Below are 18,188 nucleotides of genomic sequence, written 5' to 3' on the forward strand. Positions count from 1 at the left end.
TTCAAGGACTCGTCAGTGGGCTATGGGTAGTAAGGAAATTTAATTTTTCCTTTGCCTTCATCTCCCAAGTCAACGCGAGCGGAAGGCAGATACTCCACTGACTGAGCCACCCAGGCAACCCCACAGTTCCTTTATTTCATGTATTATCAGGCCCTGTTTGCAAAGGTGTGGCTCTGGAAGAGGCTAAGCCCTGTGGGTTCCCGGGTACTAAGCCGACTTGGGCTGGGCAGAGCAGGCCAGAGATGAAGATCTGCAGACAGGAAGCACCTGGTCAGAAGGACTAATGACCCAGAAGGTCAGTCAGCACATGGACAAGTGTGTAAGGACCCAATGCAAATGAGGAAGAAAGCCGGGGGGAGGGGGTTATCCAGGCTGGAGCGGAAGAGCTGTGAGCAGAAGTCCAGCTAGCAAGCAGAAGCCAGGAAGCGGGAGACCAGGAAGCCGGGTTAGGAGTCTGGGAAGACCAAGCCCCGGGGCTTGGCACGGGCTACGTAACAGGAACACGTAAGTGCTAGGTCATCAAACCCGGGTGCACGGCCACTGGCTCCACGTCACACAGCAGGCAAGGCTGTTTCCCACAGAAATGGGACAGTGTGCCCACCCTGGGCATGCTCCTTACCTGGCGTGTCCAGAGCATCTGTAGTCAATGCACTTCAAGGATAACGCCCTGGAGGCGCACTGCTGTGCTCCTTATGGCTTTCTCCTCCCGAGAGATTTCTTGCAGGTGAGTATCATGTATCGTGTATCAGCAGGTTAGAGCCTCGCCCCCTAGGAGAGTGGGGAGTAAAAGAAGTGTAGCTTTGTAGGTGTGTGTGGAGAGCAATAATGCTGTGCGGGTAACGAGGAAATTAACAGCTCTGGGGTCAAGTTCAGTGGATGTCACATGGCATCGAAGGCAGTGGACAAATTGTGTGCTCCTTTAGACCCTACTGTTACGCATGCATTGAGGGTAAGTTTTGGGTTATTCCATCTTCCAATGTTCTTGAAAGAGTGAGGGTGCACTCGCTTGAGATATGACAGACTGCAGAAGCTTGAAGCAAGACACATCTTCCCGAGGTCGCTCCGTCTCAGAAACAGAACTTCCCGGGCTCTAGTGAGCGTTTCCCTCCAGGTCCTGCCCTGGCGTTTGTCATCTTGGAGGTTCCGGGGTCTGACATGAGGTTTGCAGGACATGCAGAGGTAGGAAAGGGAATAAGGAAGTTCACATGTCCCCAGGCTGCCGATAGAAGGTGGCACCAACTCGTCAAGTTCTGGACAGGTTCACTGGAGCAGAGGTGCCCAGCCTTCTCTTCGGCCCAGGGACCCCCGCCTCCTGCAGATGGCTCCCCGCTCCATCAGCGATCCCCTTGAACAGTATATCCAAGGAAGCCGAGAAGATCAGCTACAATGTCTGGTGTCCAGCTTCCAGGCAGCTGGAAGTGAGCAGAGCGTAGTGAATGGTGGGTTGTGAGCAGCGGCTGCATTTTTTTTTTTAAATCAAACATCTTCTGCTTTATTTGGGCCTATGAAAGCATTTCTATTTTCACACAAGGACCTTGGCTCAGCAAACACTCATAGATCCCCAGCTTTACACAAAGGAGAAGGTTTTACTTTGAATAGCTTTTGTAAAAACCATAGTTTATGAACGGGCTCTTTTTGCTTCTATTATTTTTGACCTGAGCCGTATTTTTTCATTTATCCATAATATTCTCCCTCTGACCATGAAAAACATCCAGACACACATGGATTAGCAACATCTACCGATAGCATGGTTTTCAAATACTGCTTTTTACCCATTTTGTGCCCCCGGGTATGGGTGAATGGTGTGCCGCTCAGATAACACAGTTCAGGAGAAGCTTCTAGCTCTACCCTGGTGGTGAAGCTCTTTAACTGGGTAGCAGGGTCACCCGCCGCGTGTCTGCAGGCTCCTTCACGCTTCTCTTTATCTCTGCTGCCACGGAGCCAGAATAAAGTTATCAGTCGTGCTGGGTGATGTGATTCTTCTCATCTGTGCATTTTAGCAGTGGACTCCTGAACACAGAGCGGCTGCTGGGTGACTCACAGATGACTTCCGCGATATCCATAGCCCACTGACTGCATAGTTGTTTTGTGTAGAGCTGCCATCCAGTAAATACTGACGGACTGATTGAGTGTCCGGAGCATTCAGATGCATTCCAAGCAGCTTCCAGCATTCCGTTGGTGTCTATAGAGGGAGAGGCTCGAGGTAGCGGAGGATGGTACATACTAATGTCTGTTGTTATTGTCATGCAAGGGCTCACTCTGGGTTGGGACTGGAGGGACAGAGAAGCCATTTTCATATAATTTGCCATTCACGTCCTAATGCTGGGTATGACCTGACTCACTCAGCGGAGACATTTTCCCCCTGTGCTATGAAGGTACGTTGCTAAGCAACCAGATCAGTAATTGGTAAATGCTTATATATGATTTGATTTGAGTTCCACACAAAAATATATAACTGCTTTTGGGGGGGTCTTCATTATTAAGCAAATGATTATTATTTGGTTTTATTTTGCCCAAATAAAATAAAATAACTGCTTTCATTTATCAAGTTGCATAATAACGGGACGCCATGGACAAACCCGGGCCCCAGACAAGCAAAAGCTTGAATCCTGATCTCAAGTCTGAGAATCACGAGTCCCACACTCCCTGCTCAGCTTCTTACCCCACATTGCTGAGTGAGGATGGGGACCATGGGCGGAAAATGCTTTAGAAGGAGGAAGACCCTCCAAGGTATGAGCATTATCTAGAACTCCAGGCTACTTAAGTGTGGGACTTTCCGTGTGTTGTCATCCCCAAGGCTGGATGGATTCGGCGGCACCGAGCAGCGCACACGCTGTCCCCTCAACAAGGCACTAAGCTCAGGGGCGGGTGGCAGGTGCCGAAGAAAGGACGTGTGAGGCATTGACCTTCAGGGAGCTAATACCGCAGTGTGGGAGGCAGCGCTAGAAACACAGAGAGACAAGCACAAGCCCCTGCTGCAGAGCAGCATCTCATTAGGGGTTGGAACATAAGAGAGATTCTCTCAAGACCGATCGCTGTAAGACTTCAAGGCAATGGATGAGGACCCCCGAAGACTGAAGGAGTTGATGACGGCAACTTACACAAGCCCTTGACGAATGGGCAGATTTTTAAGAGAAGAATACAGGTGAATTCATAGAAATGATCACCGTGGGTGAGTGTTGTGCATTAAACGCTAGACGTCAATTCATTTTTGAACTCTAATCGCACCTGGCTGCACTGTTTTGCGCAATGTGGTGTGAGGTTAACGGTCAGCCATGTTTTGCTCCTGACGGTAAACATTTTATTTGAGTCATGTCATGAATTATCTTCCTGCACTAATGAAATGGATCATTTACATAAAAATCAGAAAAACCCCAAGACCCGTATGCTTTTCAGCCTCCGGAGACATGGAAATGACCTCAGTGACAGCTAATTACAGCCTGGAAAGGTGGAGGAGGTTACTCTTCTTCCCTGCTGGAGAGTCTCCAAACTGAGTAGCAGGCTTCGCGGCGGTGCCCGAACGCTTTCCAATTGGGGTGATTTCAAAACGATGCATAACTGGTGTTTTGTTGCTGTTGTTTGTGGTTTTTTTGTTACACGCACGTGGACAACCTGTTTCCAGAAACTTTGCCTCGGACCAGTGGTTCTTGTCACTTAGCCTCTCTATTTCTAATCGGCTTTATTTTCTTCAACCCCTGCGTCATTGACCCCGTGGGTTTCCAAGGAGCTGCTGTGATCTGTCATGTCATTGCTCATTATCAGGCAGTCTTAATCCTCTGAGCATTGAAATATTTTACAATGGCACAGAAGCCGTCGCAGCCCATGGCAGCCCTGGCCACTGTCACGTCAGATGGAAGTTTGGGTTGTCTTTAACATGCTGACAGTGGACATCCTATCACCATCGTCCCCTCCTGGGTGAGGAGATGTGGCAGCGTGGAGGGCCTCCCCCCTGCCCTCCCCTGGAGCGGCCCTTCAGCTGATGCCTCAACCAGTCAATTACCTGGGCCCAATGTAGTAGAGCTTGAATGACCTCTTAATTCGTATAGACCATTTACCCACCTATCTGAGCATCCCACAGATAAGAAGAAATGCTCTCTTGGGGCACGTAGGTGGCTCCATCGGTTAAGCGTCTGACTCTTGATCTCTACTCAGGTCTTGATCTCAGGGTTGTGAGTTCGAGCCTGGCGTTGGGCTCCAAACTGGGAATAGAGCCTACTTTAAAAAAAAAAAAAAAGAAAGAAAAGAGGAAATGCTCTCCAAATGTGGTTAGCAACACACGGTATGTCAAATTTTAAAAAAGATAGTTAATCCTTAAAAAATGACTACACTGCCTGATACTCCTGCCTGTTCCCTAAGGAAAGTTCTATTCCTCCTGAAGCTAATAATTCTTAAGAGATTGTTATGTCAATATTTTAGTAATCTCTAGACACTAAGGGTGGCAGACCCCAATTTAACTCTCATGAGATACACTTACCACAAAGGGCTTTCCATTTAAGCACCCACAATTCTGAAAATTCAAGGTCAAATAGTCTGTCTCACAAATGCAAAAAAAAAAAAAAAAAGAATCCTCATAAAATCCCCCTCTGATCTATATAACTGAGACCTAAGATTTTCCCCCAACTAACCCAATTACAGTTACCAGGTAGTTATTTGTCTCCTTTTTTTTTTTTTTTTTTTTTTTTAGATCTGGGTAGATCTGGCCAGTGAGAATAAGTGACTGTCCCATGTGAAGGTCATCTCAATTCTAAACTGATTTCTGGATTCAGATAACATCCCACAATGTGTTAGGATAGTTGTCTCCTGGGCGAGATTTCCCCAGAGGGAAAAATGGAGCTCACCAGTTTAAATTCTTGCCAAGTTCCCAGCCTCATAAGGCTTAGTGTGGCACCACTTTCCTTATTCAGTAAATATGAATTTCATCCTGTTAGAGAGACTATCTTTTTTTCTTGAAATAAGGCACAGAGAAGTAAATGAAGCTTATGGATATTTAAGGATGTGTGCTGGGATGAATAACTTGAAGGTAATATGTGCTACTCTCCATGGTAAGAATGAGAAAAGCTAAATATAGCTTATAGTAGTGTTTTAGGAGGTTTTTTGTTGTTTGAAATCTTCTAAGACGACCCACTCATTCATTTTTCGTCCTGTGAAGAAAGAACTTATTAGAAGGCATTAATTACACAAAATACACATCTGGCCAAAATGTCTTTACCTTTTCAATTCTTTCATGACTCCCTCTCCTTTATGTCACTGAATAATACAATTTTCCATGAGTGATTTCTGGACCCTAACCTTCCCCTCTCTGCCTGTCATTGAAGTGTTATATAATAAAAGCAGAAGCTGCTGACTTCCAAGAAATTGGAACATATAAGACAGATTAGATCAAACAGCTGGCTCTAATGATGTCAAAATTAAAGTAAAATGTTCTCATAGAATATAAGGCTATAAAATTGTTTTTACTAATTTTTAAAATTCTGGAATTCTCTTTAGTACATTTATTTCTGTATATGTTTTAAAAAGAAAGTAATTTTTAACTGTATTCTCAAAATAATTCCCTCCATTACTATTTTTCTGCATTGAAGCCAACAGAGGCTTCCCTAAATGGAATTTAGTGATTCCAGGAATCACTTCAGAAACTCTGCCTTGGAAGAGCTTTTGGAAAACATCTGATGCATCTTTCCCCCTGACATTCCCTGGAAGTTGTTTTCTGGCTCCTACTTAGGCACTTCCGATGACAGAAAGCTCACTATTTCATGAAGCAGACCCTTGACTAATGGGTTACTATGGTTTCTAGAAAGATAAACCTTATACTTATAAACCCAAATGTGTCTGTATGTCTCACCTACCTGTTTTGCTACCTATTTAGAGACAGTGTTGTACAATATGGGGCAGGTAGACCTACGTTCAGTCTCAGCTTCACTAACTATAATCCTACAAAGTGCCATCTATTAACTTCCTTTGTACTGAACCTCTAACGTACAGTCTTATTTCATTTTCCTAAAAAGTCCACAAAGGTAGGTACTATTTTTTGCAGGATCTTACTACGCAGAACCTGAGATTGATAATCATATTGATGACAGTGATGATGATCATATTATCGAGTGCCAACAACATGCCAAGTGCTATGTAGATCCTTCATATACATTATAAACAATCGGGACTGAAGTAATTTGCCTGTTATCTGCCCAGTAGCTGATGAAATTTGACGTCCAGATTCAGGTCAGATGCTAAAAGGACTCTGGATTTAACTCTTTGAAGTCCCGTTTCTTTGTGAAATTGGGAGTACTGTTGTCTTCCTCAGCAGGTTTTCTGAGATTAAATAAGATAGCCTGTGAAATTATCTGGCATTCTTGCTTGAAAAATACTTCCTGCTACATATCATTTACTCATTTTTTAAAAAAAGATTTTATTTATTTATTTATCTAGTTATCTATTTATTTATTTATGAAAGAGAGAGCGAGAATGCCTCCGCTCGAGCAGGGAGAGGGGTAGAGGAACAAGCAGACTCTGTGCTGAGCATGGAGCCTAATGAGGGACTCGATCTCACAACCCAGAGAGCATGACCTGAGCTGAAATCAAGATTCGGACACTTAATCGACTGAGCAACTGAGGCACCCCTATTCATTTTTTTTTTTTTTTGAGGACAGTTTTTTAGAAGACTTTTTCTTCCCTTTTCTCCTGGTTTATATTCTCCAGGCTAAATATCCCCAGATCCTTCAATCTTCATTCATTCATTCAACATATACATATGCTCCTTTGACCCCGCTGGGATTTACATTCTAGAGAGGAAACAGACAATAACACACATGATAACTAAATAAATCACCTGCTGCGTTAGAAGACAGGAAGTGTCATGCAGGGGTGGGTGGGTAAGGCAGTCAGGGGAAGGGAAATGAGATTGGAGGCAGGTGCTGCTGGTTCATTTACTATGGATGTGTAACCAGTTATCCTGACACTTAGTGGCTTAAGTCAATAACGATCACTTACTATCTTTCATGGTCTCTGGAGTTCAGAAATTTGGGACAAGACATAGTGGGGATGGCTTATCTATGCCCACAGTGCCTTGGGCCTCAGCCAAAAGACTTGAAGTATGGCCCCTGCAAGCATGTAAAGGCTCATTTACTCAGATGTCTGGTAGTTGATGCTGGCTATCGACTGGTGTCCTCAGTTCTTCTCTGCATGGCCTTTTCCATGTGACATGGGCTTCCTCACAACACGGAGGCCGGCTTCTAAGAGTGAGAAAGTTGGTAGAAACCATATTGTCTGTTATGACCCAATGATGTCATTCAACATCATTCCCACCACATTTTGTTGGTCAAGGCAATTCCGAAGTTCCACTGGGTTCAAAGAGAAGGAAAATAGACCATGCCTGTCAATGTCATGTCCTAGGAAGAGCATGTGGGATGGGATACATAGGGGTGCAACCATCTTTGGAAAGTAGAGTCCGCCATGGTGCGCGGGGTAGGTTCATTCCTGTGGTAACATTTGAAGAAAGATTTGAAGGAGGTAAGGGAATGAGCCATGTGCCTAGCTCTGCCTGGGGCCGAGCGCTCCAGGCTAAGGCAGGAGCCTGTGCAAAGGCCCTGCAGCAGGAGTATACCGGGAGTATTTGGAGGCTAGTAGGGCTGGATCAGAGTAATTGAAGATGAGAATAGTAGGAAAGGTGATCTGAGATAGGAGGGAGGATGTATGGGAGGACTTATAGGTCACTGTATATACTTTGGCCTTTACTATGAGATGAGAAGCAGAATGGGGGAGTTGTATGTTATGAGCAGTTATATTTTAAAAGACCCACTCTGACAACCATGTGGAAAACAGCCTGGGCGGTGGGGTTGTGGGCTGGGGGGTGACAGAGGAAGGGAGACGAGTCAGGAGACTCTTCTAGGAACCCAGGCAAGAGGGGTTAGTGGCTCAGATGGACACAGTGGCAGTCAAGGTGGTGACGGGCGATGGACCATGGACGCATTCTGGAGTTTCAGCCCATATGATTTCCTGACGGATCGGCTGCCTGGTGTGAGAGAAAGAGGAGTCAGACATGTCGGGGCTGTTCCACGGATGGAACTGTCATTTTCTGGAAGAGGGAAGGCCAAGGGCCCACAGCTTTTCAGGAAAAGAGCAAGAATTTAGTGTCTAAGTCTGAGACACCGATTAGATATCCAAATGGAATTGTTGAGGGGGTAGTTGGATAAATAAATACAGAGATCCAGAGAGAGGTCTAAGTTGGAAATAAAAATTTAGGGGTCACGGGCATTGCAATGTTATTTAAATGGTGCTCTTAGGAGATAATAGCCAGAGACTGAGGGTAGACGTGAAAAGGACCAAGGACTGAGCCCTGAGGCATCCCGCCGCTGAGACCGGGGGAAGAAACCAGTGAAGAAAACCAGAAAAGCATGGCCAGGAATGTCCTGGAAGCCTCAGGAAGAAGGTACAAGAAAGCGAAGGATATAATCGGTGCTCTGATGGGTCAGGAGAGGCGGCACTGAGAACCACGCCCCTGAGCTACTGCGCAGGTCGTCCCAGCCGGGACAAGAGCAGATACAGAGCAGCTGGGGGTCGGACCCCCCCACTGGAATGAGCTCAGAGGCAGGGGAAGGAAAGGAACCAGAGAAAACAAGGATAGACAACTCTTGCCCCGAGTTCTGTGCAAAGATGAGCAAGGAAACAGAACGGGAGCTGGCTGCGGAAAAAGAACCACAAAGAGGTTTTGTATTTTTCCTTTAAGATGGGAGAAACTACAGCAGGCTTGAATGCTGTTAGGAATGATCCGGGATTTTCCAGAGTGAAAATCTGGCATTGTAGGAGAGAGAGGAGGGAACCCTGGGGTGATGTCCTTGGGAGGACCCTGCATACGCTTTAACTTCCAGGACCCTCACTCTCCTCCTCTGCAGGGTCTGTGAGTGCGGCGTGGGTGGGCGTGGATGGTAGACTAAAGAAAAAGGAAGAAGCCAGCAGCCCACTATCTCTGGAATTAATCCAGAAGTGAGTATATCAGAGCCTCTGCAGTAACTTGGCCTCGTGGCCACTTGCTTTGATTTCTCCCCACCCACCCCCACCACCACTCGCTATGATATGGTGTAAGTGTTGCAGAACATTTGTGTGGTAGGAGAGGATATGTGAACCCCCAACACTTTTAATGATGCCGGCAACCTCCTTCCCGCCTTTCCCTATCTGCCCTCTCTATATCACCTTTGTTGGCGCTGACCCTCACCCCGGGCACTTGCCCGTGAATTGCATTTTTTTTAAAGATTTTATTTATTTGAGAGAGAGAGAGAGAGAGCACAAGCACGGGGGAGGGACAGAGGGAGAGGGAGAAGCTGAGCAGGGAGCCTGACGCGATGTGGGGCTCTGTCCCAGGACCCTGGGATCATGACTTGAGCCGAAGGCAGACGCTACACGGACTGAGCCACCCAGGCGCCCCCATGAATTGCGTTTTGTATCGAAAGACCACCCTGCACAAAGCCCGTTTTTCACACGAGCAGCCCATAGTCTCAGCACCGTACACCCTCACTGGACTCTGTTCTGATTTGGTGTTACGTTTCCAAAACCAGGTTGACTTATGTTTCCCCGTGGTCCTGGCCTGTGTGTTTTTCTTCCTCAGCCACACACGGAGTGTGCTGGATTGGTCGCCACATGGTTCTTCATCAGGCTGGTTGGGATTTTACAAGGTGTTAGAATTTCTAAATAACTCGTAAGGCCTCTCACACTTGAGTTCATACTAGAGAAGCTGTGGGATGATTAACCTCATAGATGCTGTTTTTGCCCAAAGACAACCAACTGTATCCATGCTTAGGCCGAGTGTGGATCTCAAACAAGTCTTTAGAAACCGTGATTGTAGAACCGTGCAATTGTGTTTGTTTTCTTTCCCCTCTGTGTAAGTGACTGGGTGGCTCACTAGGTTTACTGCGCTGTAGTAAGGGGCCGCTTCCGAGCCCCCGGAGGATGAACAGGGAACTATCTAACTTCAGGAAGAACTGGGGGGTTAAGGGAAAGTGGCTAAATAGAGTGAGCCTGGCATATCTGATTGGACATTGGACCATACTTGCCCTTCATTGTCCCTTTTCTGCACTTTTTTTCCTTCCAGAGCTGCCCAGAAGTTAAATCTGTCTTCTAAAAAGAAGAAACACCGACCTTCCACCTCGTGTGTGGCCGAGCCCCCTCTCTTTGCCACCAGCTTCAGCGGTATTCTGCAGACCTGCCCTCCGCCGGCCCCACCCTGTCTGCTGCGGGCCGTCAGCAAGGTGAAGGACACGCCAGGCCTGGGCAAGGTAGGCGCTCGGCGGGCGGGGTTGTGCACAAGGGGTAAGGGCACCAGGAGCCCAGTTTGGCTGTTAAAACGAGAGGGTGTGGGGAGAGCAGGAGACAAGCTTAAATTCACTTGGAAGGACCGTAAACTTTTCTTTAGTTACATGCATTGCATTGCAAATGAAGACATTCAAATCACTGGAGATCTGATTGGGTTTGGGCAGGACGAACCAGCTGTGTGGTGTTGCACAGGACTGTAACCACAGAGACACAAAAGGCAGCAGGCAGAGGCAGGGGCCCCAGGGAAGACATACCTCCTCAGAAGGAGGCCCGCCAACAGGCCAAGGCTATTAGGAGATGCAGCTCAGCTGGGTTCGGGGTAACTTTGTTTTCAGGCGTCACCCCCAAACTCTCTGTGCTGACATGGGCGTCTTGGTAAAGTCACTGTCGCTCTTGCCCTCCCGTTAGGAAACACGCTAAGGCTTATAAGAACATTGAGCTCCAGAAAGGTGGTTGTTGCCTTTCTTTCCTTTCCGTCAGAAGTAGGACGGGGTGCACAACCTCACCGGTGCCCCACCGACTTCACGTGTTCCGCCCCGGCTTCTTTCTGGAAAGTTGCAGGTTTGGCTGAATGGGGAAGCTGCTATGCTGTGAGGACCCGGCTCTTACTGTCACCAATCCCCTTTCCCCTTGACCCCCAGACTCTGCTGTTCAGGTTCATGGTCTTCCCGTAACTCGGAGTCCTTCTGGAGTCCGGGACCCTCTGCCCCTTCTTCTCCCCACTCTTTCTCTGCCTCCTCCCAAGCTCTCCCCTCCACCTCAATTTCACCAGCCCATTGGGAAAGTATTAACTTGCTCTGTTACTCTTCCCAACGGCATTTAAACTTTAAGGTTATGTTGAATAGAGCCATGCTTACTCCAGTGGAGAGCATCCAGTTCCGGAATGTTCCATGGCATGGGGTAGGGTGGGCAGTTGTCCACTGATGGTTTTTCCAGCCCTGAAGCAAAGTAGGCAAGAAGGCTGCGGGGCTGCCTTGGCCTCACCAGCCAGGACGGAGATGGTGAAAACCCTACAGATCAGGATCCCTGTCTAGGGAAGTACTCACGGGGGAGCCGCTGAGGGAGAGCAGGGACACCCTCACTGGGGTAATTATGGGTGATTGACATGCTACCTTCTGGGGAGGGTGGGCACAAGTAACTGCAGGGTGTTAAAATCTTTTCCTTTCTTTTTAATTGTGCTAAGATACATGTAACATAAAATCTATCATCTGAGCCATTTTTTTAAGTGTATGTGGGCTTTTGTTTTGCTAAGGAGTTTGGAACTTTAATACCAGAGCTGAACTGTCCTGGACGATATGGACTTATCATTGTAGGCTCCTTCTCTCACTTTCTGAGCCATATCCAACTTCTCCTCTGAACAAATGTGAACAAATATTAAATGTTATCACTTTGAGGATGCGAGATTATTAGCCAACCTGGCCTACTCATATACCCCAACATAGCCCTATCCAGGATACCTCAAAATGAACCACATAAGAAACTGCCTCCCTGCATCTGTAACAGTGGCCTCTCTGTGGTTCCTACAAGGGTCAGGGTAGCTCCATCTTCAGGTAGGCCTGGGCCCCAAGCCACAGGCCCCCTGTCCTCTCCTGCCCCATCCCTAACCCCCTCCCTGCAATTCTGAGACAACGGGACCGGGTCACCAAGGGACTGAACCAACAGAAACAGTGTCACCAGCCAAGAGGATGACCCCGCACTTGCATCAAAATAGTTTGGAGAGCACTGGTCAGATATAAGCAGACTAGATATTATTCTACACACATAAGTAGGATTATAAATAAGATAGGCAGGAGTAAGACCAGATATAACCACAATTAAGGTTATAATTGTTAGTAAACAAAAGCGTGCAAGCACACTTATTTTTTTAATGGAAGATAGCCTCTGTCTCATGCATTAACCTCAATCCCATATGTTTCTTTGAGTGGGAGAGAAAGGGGTGATGGGGGCCATGAACTGGCCAGGAAGGGCAGGAGGTCCTGAGTGTGTCTGAGAAAGTGTGTCACTGATGGGCCCATCAGATTGGGTGTTCCAGAAGGTGATGGAGGTGGCAGCTGTCTGCCGAGCATGGTGGGGGGCCGTGGTGGGAGGAAGCAGCCGTGGGAGGGAGGGACTTGGGAAGGGAGTAGTAATCATATACTCCTTGAAATCGGGTGTATGGCTGAAACGAGAGGTTGGTAAGAACTCGCATCCTGCCACCTCCTCCGCACAGTGCTGGGGGGCCTGGACCTGCTGAAGGGGCGCTCATCTCCCACATCCCTGCTCTCGCACCCCCTGCTGCCTCACCATAAGGAGCTGCAGTCCTTACCCATACGGAAGGATTCATTCCCATCAATGTAGCTCTGTTGCAAAATTTGCATATTAACATCTCTAAGAAATACAGTGGAGTTTAATATGGAACATAACTGGTGCTATATATAAATCCGTAGGTTCGAAGTAGGGAAGCTTCATGGAATCGCCTGAAGCAACTTTATTATTTACACTTGAGGTGGGGGTGGGGCACAAACCCAGCTCAACCCTGACCTCTTATGCCTCAGCCACCCCAGGACTTCCTCAGGAGACCTGGGCATGGAAGAGGCGGATGCGTTTATCTAGAGCAAGCCTCTCATTTAGCGAACAAGGTAACTGAGGCCCCCAGAGGGTAAGAGATCTTCCGGTGCCTCCTGAGTCAGGAGCATTAAGCCATTTTATTTTCTAGGTCTCGCTGGGCTGCCACTAGATATACACGACCTTTAAAATTTGAGGGTGGAGTCAAGAATGTGAGGGAGCCGCGGGGGTCACAAAATAACCTTGGGCTCCCATTATCTTCATCCAGTGGAGGCTGGGCAAGAAAGGGCGGGTGGCGCAGCCAAGAGCAGACCCACAGTGAGATCAGAGGTGCTCCATGACGCTCCCTGCTGGTGTCAACTGCTCCCCAGACCCTCCACCCAGAGTCCCTGCGGCCACTGAGCACCGCTTGAGGCAAGAGCTCTTCTGGACGCCATGGTGACCGAAGAATTTGCAGTGACTTCAATGTACTTGGAGCTGCAGTTCAGCAAACACAGGAAACATCCTGATATTGTCAGCACCTGGCACTCTTCTGGGCACACTGCCAACATTCGCTGGGCATCTGTTGTATGTCAGGCATGGTGCTAGGCACTAGGCTTGCAGTCATGGACACACAAGGCAGAATGCCAGTCCTTATGGCACTTATAGCCTTGTGCATTATTCCAGTCAGTCTTAGAAATCTCACCAATTTGGGGCACCTGGATGGCTCAGTCAGTTAAGCATCTGACTCTTGATTTGAGCTCAGGTCATGATCTCAGGGCCGTGAGATGGAGCCCCGAGATGGCCTCCACGCTGGGCATGGAACCTGCTTAAGAGTCTCTCTCTCCCTCTGCCCTTCCCTCCCCACTCACGCACATGTGCGCATGCACATGCTCTCTCTCTAAAAGAAAAAAAAAAAACTCACCAATTTGGACCAAAATGAAGGACAATCTGATTTAAGGAAAAGTTGGAATTACTTCCAAGTAATATAAACCAAACTATACTAGGTGGTCTTGTAGAGACATTCTTAATGAATAGATAAAAATGATTAGTGGATGAAAGCAGCTTAGTCCCCATTTATATTTCATTGATTTGGCTTATATGTAAATTATACCTCTAATCTGTTTGAAAATGGCTCCTTCTCCTGGTCAGTAACCGCTCTTTGTGAAATTTGTTTGCACAATTAATTAACATCCATGTTTAAGGTTCATTTGTTAGTTGTCACAGCTTAATGTCAGAGCTCTTTGTCTTGGATTACAAGCTTCTAGAGCAAATCATGTTATCTGTTTAGCTCACTGAGTGTGTGGTTCTGCCACCATGCCTCCTGTGTGCAGTGCTCTCGAAGGCGAGACTGGTAATGGTGACAGTCATGTCCACCCGTACGTTGGCTAGTTCTCCTCTTCCCAGAAGAATACCTGAAGGGAAATCCATGAAGCATGAAGGCAGAAAGGAGCCTTCTTTTTCCTTTAGAACCTCCGGGAATGCCTCCAAAGCACAGAATGAGAAGCGCTCAGCCCATTTTCCCCCAGTTCATGTTTTGGGGATATAAGAAAACTCTTATAGGTGAGTGCTAGCAGCAAGAGAACAGATTCTACAGAATATATATAGAAAGATCACAGAAAATTGGATGGAGAGATCATGAAGAGGCATGATGGAAAGTTAAGCTGGGACAGGTTGGGGAGGGCTTGTCATACTCGATTCACTCAGCGAATATCTATAGAAGTCCTGCGTCCCAGCAGGGCACAGGACAGTGGAGCTGGTTGGCTGCTCTGGGCACATCCCTGTAAAGGAAGGCGGGGCGGGTGTCCTGATTTCCATGAACTCTAGGCTCCTGTAAAGATGTGTGCCTGACATGCAGCCTCAGCCCCCACTCCTGTATCCTCCACGCTGTTCCCTGCTCCGGGGGACCCCTGCTAAGGCATCCCCGCGTGGTGTCCATGTGGTGGCTCCCCCTCACCATCCGCCCACACCCGTCTGTGCGTTTCTCAGATGCTTCCCCCAAATCCTCTTCGGGCCATGCAGCCCGGAGGCAGGTGACTTGGTGGAGTCTTCAGAGTTTCGATTTAGAAATAGACTTGCTTGTCTGGCTGGATTACGTCTCCTGTGCAGTAAAGGCTGGGGCTGTTCGTTCTTTTCAGCCCTTGATTTTAAGCCATCTGTATTGTATTCAGCACTATTTTTCAAACCCAGTAGCAGCATATTTTGACCTCTGTTAAAAAGGTATGTGCTCTAAATAATCTCTCTCTCTCTGTCACACACACACACCCACACACACACACACAACTTGGCCAGTGTCACCACTAGGTCCTACATTGTCTAGATTTAGCTTCATCCTAAACTGTCTCTTGTTTCATGTGGAAGTTCATAGCATAGGAAAAAAATAAAAGAACCATGTGAGCTTCTTAGTGGAGACTATTTTTCCTTTACAGATTTATAAGCCTTTTTACGGTGAAAGCCATTTGATTACAGGCACACCTCAGAGATATCGCACGTTCAGTTCCAGACCATTACAGTAAAAGTAAAGATCACAATAAAGTTGGCCAAATGATTTTTTTTATTTCCCAGCACATATAAAAGTTATGTTTATATGATACTGTGGTCTATTAGGTGTGCAGTAGCATCATGTCTAAAAGCACAATGCACATACCTTAATTAAAACTACTTTATTGCTTAAAAATGCTACCCGTCTGAGCTTTCAGCGAGTTGTAATCTTTTTGCTGCTTGAGGGTCTCGCTTCCATGGTGTGGCTGCTGAGTGTTCAGGGTGGTGGGCGCTGAAGGTTGGGGTCACCATGGCAATTTCTTAAAATAAGACCACAATGAAGTTCGCCTCATCGATTGATGCTTCCTTTCATGGAGGATTTCTCTGTAGCATGTGATGCTATTTGATAGCATTGGACCCATGGGAGAACTTCTTCCAGAATTAGAGTCAGTCCTCTCAAACCCTGCTGCAGATTTATCAACTCAGTTTCTGGAATATTCTAAATCCTTCATTGTCATTTCATCCATCTTCACGGCATCTTCACCAGGAGTACACTCCATCTCAGGAAACCACTTTCTTTGTGCATCCATTCAGGTTTCATCATGAGATTGCAGCCCGTCAGTCCCGTCTTCAGGCTCCACCCCGATTCTAGTTCTCCAGCTCTTTCCTCCTCATCCGCAGTGACTTCCTCCCCTGAAGTCTTGAGCCCCTCAAAGTCACCCAACTTCTTCCAAACTCTTATTAGTGTTGATATTTTGATTTCTTCCCATGAATCATAAATATTCTTAATGGTATCTAGGATGGTGAATCCTTTCCGGAAGGCTTTCAATTTACTTTGCCCCGATGCATCAGAAGAATCACTATCTATGGCAGCTGTAGTCTTACGAAATGTATTTTTTCAATAATAAGACTTGAAAACTTGATCCGTGGGTTTAGAATGGATGTTGTGTTAGCAGTCATGAAAACAACACTAATCTCATTGTCCATCTCCACCAGAGCTCTTGGGTGCCCAGGGGCATTGCCAGTGAGCAGTAATGTTTTGAAAGGAATCTTTTTCTGAGCATCGGTCCCAACAGTGGGCTTGAAATCTTCAGTAAACCATGTTGTAAATAGATGTGCTGTCATCCAGGCTTTGTTGTTCTGGTCACAGAGCACAGGCAGAGTAGATTTAGCATCATTCTTAAGGGTCCTAGGATTTCTGGAATGGCAACAGAGTGCTGGTTTCACCTTAAAGTCATGAGTTGCACGAGCCCCTAACAAGAGAGTCAGCCTGTCCTTTGAAGCTTTGAAGCCAGGCATTGACTTCTCCTCTCTGGCTATGAAAGTTCTAGATGGCATCTTCTTCCAGAATAAGGCTGTCTCGTCTACATTGAAATCTGATGTTGAGTGTGGCCTCCTTCATGAATTCTCATAGCTGGATCTTCCGGAGAACTTGCTGCAGCTTCTCCATCAGCACTTGCTGCTTCACCTTGCACTTCTATAGAGACGACTTCTTTCCTGAAACCTCGTGAACCAACCTCTGCCAGCTTCAGACTTTTCTTCTGCGGCTCCCTCACCTCTCTGAACCTTCCCAGAGTTGAGGACAGTCAGGGCCTTGCTCTGGGTTAGGCTTTGGCTTAAGGGAATGTCGTGGCTGTTTGGTCTTCTATCCAGACCACGGAAACGTTCTCCATATGAACAGTAAGGCTTTCTTCTTCTTTCACTTTCTTATCATCCATGTGTTCACTGGAGTAGCATTTGTCATTTCCTTCAGGAATTTTCCCTTTGCTTTCACAGCTTGGCTCTTGCTTGGTGCAAGAGGCCTAGCTTCTACCCTATCTCAGCTTCGACACGCCTTCCCCACTCAGCTGAATCACATCTAGCGTTTGATTTAAAGTGAGAGACATATGGCTCTTCCTTTCACCTGAACACTTAGAAGCTACTGGAGGGTTATTAATTGGCTTAATTTCAATTTTGTTGTGCCTCAGGGAACAGGGAGGCCCGAGGAGAGGGAGAGAGACTGGGGAATGGCCAGGAAGTGGAGCAGTCAGAACACACACGATATTTATTGATCAGGTCACCATTGTATATGGGCACAGTGTGTGGTGCCCCAACTACAATAGTAACAAAGATCACAGATCACCATAACAAACATATGAAAAAGTGTGAAATATTGGGAGAATTAGCAAAATGTGACACACAGACAGGCAGTGAGCAGGTGCTATTGGAAAAATGGTGCCAGGAGACTCGCCACAAAACTTCAATCTATAAAAAACGCAATGCCCGTGGTAAGTAAAATGAAGCACAATGAAATGAGGTCTGCCCGTACTGAACCTCTGTGATACTGTAGGGAAGAGGAAACCGAGATTTCTGACATTCTGATTACAAGACGAAAACAACCGGACAAATTTGATAAAAATCAGATTTTTAAAAGGTATTCATGTAGCTCTTATTTATTCAACAAGTAGAAATGGCTGGTGTATCTCTCCCTTGTTCAGGAAGTGATGCCGGGTTATGTGGAGGAGAATTTCATGCCTTGCAGCCCACCAAGGTCCAGGTTATTTAAACAGTATGCAAATTGTCAAATTCCTCATTATCGGTTCTATCATTCCTCATCCTGAAACTCTATCGGAGAGAACGGGAAAGACTTGAGCCAGCCTTTGACATTCATTTCAAGCATATATAAATGATGGAAAGCTCCGGACTCCACTACTCACTCACCAGTGTCTACTCCATCCTTAAAAGCTACAGATGGGAAAAGTGACTTGTGAGCTCTCTATTTCAGTGTGCTGGAGGGGGGCAGGAGCAGGGGAAAGAATGCGTAAATAATACTGCATAAATAATACAAAATAATTCATCGGGACGGCTAGTCTGATAGCTTTGTAAATTAAATTGTCAGCTCTTCT

At 46.7% G+C, this 18,188-nt stretch overlaps 1 protein-coding gene across 1 annotated transcript in view; it reads left to right on the forward strand.

Moving 5' to 3' along the window:
- Nucleotides 1–18,188, forward strand: part of KIF26B (kinesin family member 26B) — a 442,287-nt gene that overhangs the window by 290,285 nt on the left and 133,814 nt on the right. Inside the window, exon 5 of the mRNA XM_027612815.2 lies at nucleotides 10,079–10,262. Within this exon, the coding sequence (XP_027468616.1) occupies nucleotides 10,079–10,262 (184 nt within the window). The remainder of the gene's footprint in view (nucleotides 1–10,078; nucleotides 10,263–18,188) is intronic.

This window comes from Zalophus californianus, chromosome 10, assembly GCF_009762305.2.
Source record: "Zalophus californianus isolate mZalCal1 chromosome 10, mZalCal1.pri.v2, whole genome shotgun sequence".
NCBI classification, from domain to species: Eukaryota; Metazoa; Chordata; class Mammalia; order Carnivora; family Otariidae; genus Zalophus; species Zalophus californianus.